The 8,191-nt window shown below is 40.8% G+C and overlaps 1 protein-coding gene across 1 annotated transcript; it reads left to right on the top strand.

Moving 5' to 3' along the window:
- Nucleotides 1-615: 615 nt before the first annotated feature.
- LOC130117108 (claudin-15-like) lies at nt 616-5,167 on the top strand. Its single transcript, XM_056285255.1, has 5 exons — nt 616-832; nt 2,562-2,726; nt 4,581-4,662; nt 4,840-4,950; nt 5,068-5,167. The coding sequence occupies exons 1-5, from the start codon at nt 616-618 to the stop codon at nt 5,165-5,167; spliced, it is 675 nt and encodes a 224-aa protein (XP_056141230.1).
- The last annotated feature ends 3,024 nt before the right edge of the window (nt 5,168-8,191 follow it).

Raw genomic sequence — 8,191 nt, 5'->3', positions numbered from 1 at the left:
TGGGATGTGCTGGGGAAGAGAGCACGGCTGCCTGCGGGTTTGCCAGACTCGCGTAGACACATCTGTTGAGCCTGGTTCTGAGATATTGGAACGTGGTGTTTACCCTTAACCTAGCCCACTAAGGTCACAGATGATATCAATGTCCCCCTGACAGGCATCCCTAATGGGGGACAGAACAGGACTTGAATCCCATCAATACACATTTGATTTTATTGACACAACGTTCAAAGCAAATGTCAAAAAGTAACAAATGGTTTTAAGTATATAGACCTAGTTAGCAGGTCTGAAAGCTGGACCTTTTTCCTGTTGTTCCTGGATAAACACTTTGCAGGCTTTGAAAAGGGGTCAATAGAGTTGAGAACAAAGCAAAACTAACAAATGAGATTTCTGAAATGAACCATTAGTTTTTCAGTATTCCGCAGCATTTGTCATGAGGGCTTGCTGGGAAGTTGTGCTGACATCGTGCAGCCACAGGAAATCCACAGTTTGGGGCTCACAGAGTTTGGAGAAGCAACACTTTAGATCGATTTTGTCCCATTGCTCTTTTCTCGGTAACTCTGCACAATTGTTGTTGTTGTTTTATTCCATCGTTTTTTTTTAAAGAATCAAGGAAACATGAATGCAGTAGTGGAAAGTTTTGCGCTATTCTTGGGCTTTCTGGCTTGGGTGATGGTTGGGGTTGCCCTTCCAAACCGATACTGGAAAATCTCCACAGTGGAAGGAAACGTTATCACCACATCGACTATCTATGAAAACCTATGGATGTCCTGCGCTACTGACTCCACAGGGGTTCACAATTGCCGTGACTTTCCATCTTTGCTTGCCCTTAATGGTATGTAGCTGAAACCAGATAATTCTGCTAGACCTGCTGCAGGCTTAAACCTGCTGCAGGCTTAGACGTGCTGCATGCTGTTAGGACACTGTGCTATATGATCATTTTTCAAGGGTCTCCAACTCTTGAAAAACAAAACAGCTTAACTGATAGCAGTTATAACTTCGTATTTGTTTTCTGAAATCTCATTTATTAACTAAACAAAGAAAGAAATCTTTACTACTTTCCATGAAAAAGGTATACCTTTGAGCTTTTTTCCATTGTATAAATGTTTCGTTAGTGGGCACATTAATACAATGGAGAACTGGTTGTGTCAGACAAACCTCATATTCAACCACTGCTGGATCAAATTTAAGAATGGGGGAAAAACTGCCCTTAACATTACGTGTTGAAAAACTGGCTAAAAGATCAAATTAAACAAAAAGATGGCAGTTTTACAGTATACAGACTATAATCTGTAGTGAATTTGAGTTATAGAAAACATGATAAAATGGGATGAGGCAGCACAACCACACCCAAACTAGAAAAATACTCATAAAACCATGAATCACTTTCAAGTGATTTACACAAACTGCTCTTGTATTTCCCTGCATTGTTTTGTTTTGAGGTGATTAAGCTCTGCAGCTGACGTCACCCAGCTTCTCGTGCTACCATGCCTGGTTGTATGGCCACATTAATGCAATCCACCAAACGACTTGGAAAGACAAGTACTGTCTGTCATGTCACATTCTTATCGGTGACGGTGCTGCAATTCATCATGTATAAACTGCAACTATCCAAAAAGCAGCATCTGAACTTCCATACAGTGGGTATAATTTGCATATTCAAGTTTGAAAAATATTAGTCAATGTATGAGTCTTATTCATAGTCAATCACAAATAACACCGAGACACATACTGATCACACAACGAGCATACATATAGACAAATATGAAGTGGTAAATAATAGCTTGCGGAACATTTCAGGTTTACATGTGTTAACAATGTGCTTGTCCATCTTGAGTTCCCTGATGTCTCATAACTGGTTTGCATAACTAAGTTTATATTACTTTGACAACTTTTAACATTTTCTAAATAGGCAACAGTCGACATAAAGGTGGAGAATACGTAATGATGAGAAACTATGACTAAAATGATCCATGACCTAATCCATGACATTTGGGATTATTAGTGGCTGGTTTTGTAACCTATAGAACACTGTTTACATGTAGTCATCTAGCGTTGATACACTAAACCATACATACATTTCTACATACACACACACACAAATAGTATATGTGTGTATATAAACATATGAAGCTCGGATGATCCGCTGTGGTGACCCCTAACGGGAGCAGCCTTAAGTAGTAGTAGTAGTAGATAAACATATGAAGCTGCAGGTGTGTGGAAATTCACATTTAATTTGACTGCAAAGTAAGGAGGACCCATTAACTGAAGGAAAATAGCGCAGTCCAAATTCAAAAACAGCTAAGTTGTCTGGCAATGTAGATAAATGTTATAATATAACTATAAATCAAGTCAAATTGGAGCCTACACCGGTATTTTAATATTCTAAACAAGCCGTCATCCCGTTAACAAAAAAATAATGCAAGTACACGTTTTTTTTTTGTGGTCAAATTGATCCTGCTGCTGCTATGATGTATAGAATTTGGCTTTTTCCTATCTTTCACACTGTTTGCTTTTCTCTTTACAATGTTCAAGTGACCAGTTTTGTTCATGCTTCCATACAGGATACATACAGGCTTCCCGAGCCCTGATGATCGCTGCCATTGTATTTGGGACATTTGGGCTTGTGGCTACGCTTGTAGGAATGCAGTGCTCTAAAATAGGAGGGGAGAACTACATCCTGAAAGGGAGGTTTGCTGGAATTGGAGGAATGTTCTTTCTTCTACAGGGTAATGAAACAGGGGTGTGTTCCAGTCTGTGAAACACTCACATGTCTTTAACAGGGACGAGTGCACCTGAGCTTGCATTTCCTAAAAGAAGTCTGCAACAGTACAAATCACGCTGCACAGACACATTCACCAGCAGCCCAGAGAAACACATCACTACAGGGATGTTTTCAGCCTTTACTATTCAGTACTTCCACCAAAATCTTGATTTTCAACAAATTACCTCTAATCTGCAAACAGAAAAACGCGGGAAAATTTGTAAATAAACAGACGTTTTAATGCTTCGGTATCTGTGTACAGATGGCAAATAATCAGTATTGGGTTGGAAAGGTCAAAAGTTTATTTGTACTATGATAAACCTTTTGTAAAAAGCCGCCCTACCTCACCATGTACAGTTTGTCAATAATAGTCACACTTTGTGAAGGTAAATAGAGAAGACGAGCGAACAGGGCTGCAGAATGCGCTCAAATTCAACCATATGCGACCACAAATCTTTCCAGTGCCACGAAAAAAATAACTGATATTTGACTCTCGCTTGATGGTCAATTTTAAAAAAATATCTATTTCATATTTTCATGTATTTTTATAGCACTATAAAATAAGATATAATAGGCAGCTGATTTTTGTGCATTATTTTAATAATCCTGTGTAGGAATTCCTACTGGCGGAATATGTCTGTCTAGTGCTTCCCCTAAGCCCATACCTAGGAAAACCTTCTCCACATGCAAACAAGTCAACTGGCATGTGCAGATTGTTACTCACTGCAAGAGGAGATGTGTCCACTAATGAAGTGTAGGCCCCCTTCATTTTTCGGTAAGAAAAATTCCCAACCACGATGCCCATGCCTCTGCAGAGGAAACTGAGCAGCCACCTCCAACTAAAAAGCCCAAGAGGAATTGTACCTTTCAACCTGAGCGGCTCAAAGAATCTACCTGGCTATATTTATCACCTGCCGTGTTAACAATAAACAGCGCGGAACGACTGTAGCGGGAAACTCCAATTTTGTGTCGGCAGCTCCAGTTTAAACACACTCTAAAATGTTCGCAACGAAAGCTATGAGCACACGTTCTGCAGGAAACTCCCCCTGCCAGAGGTGTTTCGACAAGTGGCCAGCAGATATGATAAGGCAAAGACGACAACTAAGTATATCACCAAGTTTATTGCCAAAGAAAAAAAAATGCTTTTCACAAAATGAAAAACCAAAAATACTGCAAAAAAAAAAAATTGGGTTAACTGTAAATCCACCATACAGTACCGATACTACATGTGCACGTGTTATCGGGACGATGAAAAAAATAAGTCAGAAATGCAAACTCAGAGATGCACTCACTCAATTCTGCAGCGCTTTGGGCATAGTGACAGATGTTTGGTGTGACCAAATGATCCACTGGTGCCACCAGGGTAGGACATCAGGGGTCCTACTCTGGAGGACCCCTGGGGCAGGGTCTGGAGCCCTGCCCCAAAGCCGACAGGTCCATTTAACATCCTTTACTTGTTTTTTTTTTACTGAAAATGTAAAGTTATTTTATTTAATAAACACCCTTTCTTAAAATTGTTACTTTTCATTTGTAAATATAAATGCTATTCTTTTTTTTTTAAAACTGACAAAATGTCTAATTATAATTAGAAAGTAGTGGCTAAATTTTGTACCACCTACAGATAATTGCACTTTTGCTATGAATCATTGTAATTCGTATAACCAATATAGCCACCAATTGATTATGCTCCAAGAACTTTTTATCCATTCCTTTCTTTCCCCCTAGTTGGATTATTACTCAAGTTCCTCACCTATTATTCAACAGCATTTCACTTGTTAGAAATGTACAAGACTTTTCATAACCTTTTTGCTTCTTGTAGGATTATGCACTATGATCGCTGTGTCTTGGTATGCAGCCAACATTACACAACAGTTCTTTGACGAATTCTATCCAGGAACAAAGTAAGTAAATTCAAAATGGTGCGGGGAATTGAAAGTATAAGAATAGCTGAAAAATAGCTGAATGACACAAAACAACATCTTTGGCCATTGCGTGGTTATTTGTCATGTAGTCTGAACTAAACAATAGTCATTAAATAAATGTAGCATGTGTGTTGAATGAACGGCTGTTCATTACAGATATGAAATTGGAGAGGGCCTGTATATTGGTTGGTCTTCAGCAACACTTGCCATTTGTGGAGGTTCATGTCTAATGTGTGCTTGCAAACTGGGAACATCAACTGAAAAGACGTGAGTATAATCTGCTGAATGGTTCAGTATTGTTGACTATTTCTATTGGCACAAGGTTCTGGGTCTAGTGGCGATTGTTCCTATCAACCTAATTGTTCCACATTTGCTTTGCTTCAGACCCTATCCATACCAGCCATCTGCCAGAGGACATACACGCTCTGCTGCGCCAACATCTCAGTCTGTCCCCAGCCACTATGGACGAAATGCATATGTCTGAGACGCTGTGGCATACAATCAAAACCTGTTTTGATATGAGCCGTATGATTGATTGTGTTTTCTTAAGACAACGGACATAATCACAAGAATCTTGGTCACTTTCCCGCTATGGCAAGCATTTAACAGCTTTAAAGACTTGACCCTAGATCATTTCATCACTTGTGCAATGGCTTTTCCGTGGCTTATCTTATGTGTGAGTGTTTATATAGCAATTTCTGTATCAGCAAATCTATTTTTCAAAAGCAAAGACCTGTATATTTTAAATTGTGATCATTTCTAACTGTAAGATCCATATAGACTACTAACGAATACTCCAGCTGGTCAGGGAACATTGGTAAGGCGGCTCTACATTTGGTGGCTGAACCAGTCTGCTGACACAGGCTGTTCAGACTTACAGACTGGTCTGAGGACAGTCTTCATCCTAGTCACACAAGCAGACAGGACACACGTTGAGGGTTTCACACCTGAAGACTAACCAGTCCCATTCTTCATGTCTCGTCTCAAATCTTGCAGAAACATGTCGGCTCAAAGAGGCAGACCACTGGCAGACTAGAGTCAAAATTCAGCCAAAGTACAAATAAATAACCAAATACGGAGCAGGAACAATTACTTTTTAGTGTAGTTTGTACTGCTGTCACTGAGCTTCAAAATGAACAAAAGCAAAATTCAAGACATTGCACATTGAAGAAGGCTTGAGAGGTGGCCACTGCAAAGATTATAAAAGCTACTTTACATAGTCATGGTCTTGACCGCTGTCATTAAATGTATTTTTTCCTGTGTGTGCTGTTAGAATTTATTGTTGATAAAGTGACTGCACATCCTCTTCTGTTTATGTTCCAAAGCTTCCATCTGATTGACCGTTGCTGGAGCCGGTGTCTGACTTCAGTATTTGACCTGTTCACACTGAGACAGAGTCCTGACCAAATCAAACATGCTTAAAAGCAGTCATGTGGTCGGGACTCAGCGGGGAGGACTCTTTAGATGAGTCCTTTCAAACTACAAGACAATCTGCCACTGTGGCTTCAGTCGGCGAGGACACGTGTAGAGTCGCCTTTGCACAAACGACAGACAATTTGGGCGGCACAGTGGCCCAGTGGTTAGCGCTGTTGCCTCACAGCAAGAAGGTCCTGGGTTCGAACCCTGAAGTTGTCCAACCTTGGGGGTCATCCCAGGTCGTCCTCTGTATGGAGTTTGCATGTTCTTCCTGTGTCTGGGTTTTCTCCGAGTGCTCCGGTTTCCCCCACCATCAAAAGAGACATGCATGTTGGGGTTAATACTCCTTCCTGTCTGTGCCCCTGACCAAGGCAATGGAAAAAGAACTGGAGTTGGTCCCCGGGTGCAGCATGAATGCAGCAGCCCACTGCTCCAAGCTACACAGATCACAGCTAGGATGGGTTAATTTTCAGTGACTGAATTTCCCCAAGGGGATTAATAAAGGAAACTTAAATTAAATTAAAACTTGTCAGACTGCAGCATGTGAATCGAAAGGAGCAGGATGGTGGAATAGTGAATTCCCTACTGATAGCGTAAAAGAGCAAAATGCACTAAAGGGAGAACACCAGTATTTAAGAGTTACAGTGCCTTGCAAATCAACCCGTTTGACAGTCATCAGTATTTTCTGGATCATAAAAGATCCTCACACATCTGTCCCTGAACAATATTACTTTTGTGAACCCATAAGATCTAACAGCATGTTCCCTAAGCCAAAATTAGTTATGTTTCGCTGACTTTTTGTAAATAAATTAAAAACTAAAATATAGTGCTTGCATAAGTATTCAACCCTCGCATATCAATACTTTGTAGAGTACCCTTTTGCTGCAATAACAGCCATGATTCTCTTAGGGTTAGTATGTACAAGCTTTACACATTCTTCGGGAGTAATTGTTGCCCATTTGTGTTGGCAAAATTTGTTCAGGTCTTGCAGATTGGTGGGATGGCGCATCTGGACTGTGATTTTCAGTCTGTGCCACAGATGTTCAATGGGGTTGAGGTCTGAACTTTGACTTGGCCACTCCAAAACGTTCACCTTTTTGTTGCTGAGCCATGCCATTGTTGCTTTAGCCTTGTGCTTAGGATCATTGTCCTGCTGGAAGGTGAACCTTCTCCCAAGCTTCAGTTTTATGGCAGACTGCAACAGGTTTTCTTTCAGTATTTCCCTGTATTTAGATCCATCCATTCTTTCCTCAATTTGATCAAGATTCCCTGTGCCTGCAGATGAAAAGCAACCCCATTGCATTATGCTGCCGCCGCCATGCTTCACTGTAAGGAGGGAGCTTTTTAGTGCATGAGCAGTGTTAGGGTTGTGCCACACATAATGCTTTTGAGTTTTGGCCAATAAGCTCATGTTTCATCGCATCTCATTTCACCACAAAAGTTTTACCCACATCCTAACTGGGTCTCTCTCATCCTTGGTAGCAAAGTCCAAGCATGCTTTTATATGCATAGTTTTGAGCAATGGCTTATTTCTTGCCACCCTCCCATCAGGCAGATTTATGGAGAGACCGTGATATGGTTGACTCATGCACATTTACTCCAGTTTCAGCCACTGACCTCTGGAGCTCCTTCAAAGGGATTGCAGGTTCATCTGTGGCTTTCCTTACCAGCCCACGTCTTGCTCAGACACTTAGCTTTGAGGGACGGCCTGTCCTACAAAGTGGTGGTGTAATACAGCTTCCACTTTCCGAAAATGGCTCTAACAGTGTTCCATGGGCCATCCAAATACTTGGATATTGTTTTGTATCCTTTGCCCTCCTTCTGCATTTTAATTACTTTGTCTCTTACGCCAGTATTATGCTCTGTTGTTTTCCTTTTTCTGATGGAGTTCACGCCTGGCTAATGAACTTTACACAGAGTGCTTTTTATACCCATAAACGAGACCGTTACTTTAATATCATACAGGTGCGCACTAATTATGTCCAATAAACCCCTTATCGTGTGACACAAAAGCTGCACTGTAAAACAGATGTGTGCGCAGAACGTGTGGCAAAACATGGCTGAGAAACAACGAGTGTACCTATGAAACTAA

This window comes from Lampris incognitus, chromosome 8 (assembly GCF_029633865.1).
Source record: "Lampris incognitus isolate fLamInc1 chromosome 8, fLamInc1.hap2, whole genome shotgun sequence".
Taxonomy (NCBI): Eukaryota; Metazoa; Chordata; class Actinopteri; order Lampriformes; family Lampridae; genus Lampris; species Lampris incognitus.
This window is presented reverse-complemented; position numbering and strand designations above follow the sequence as displayed.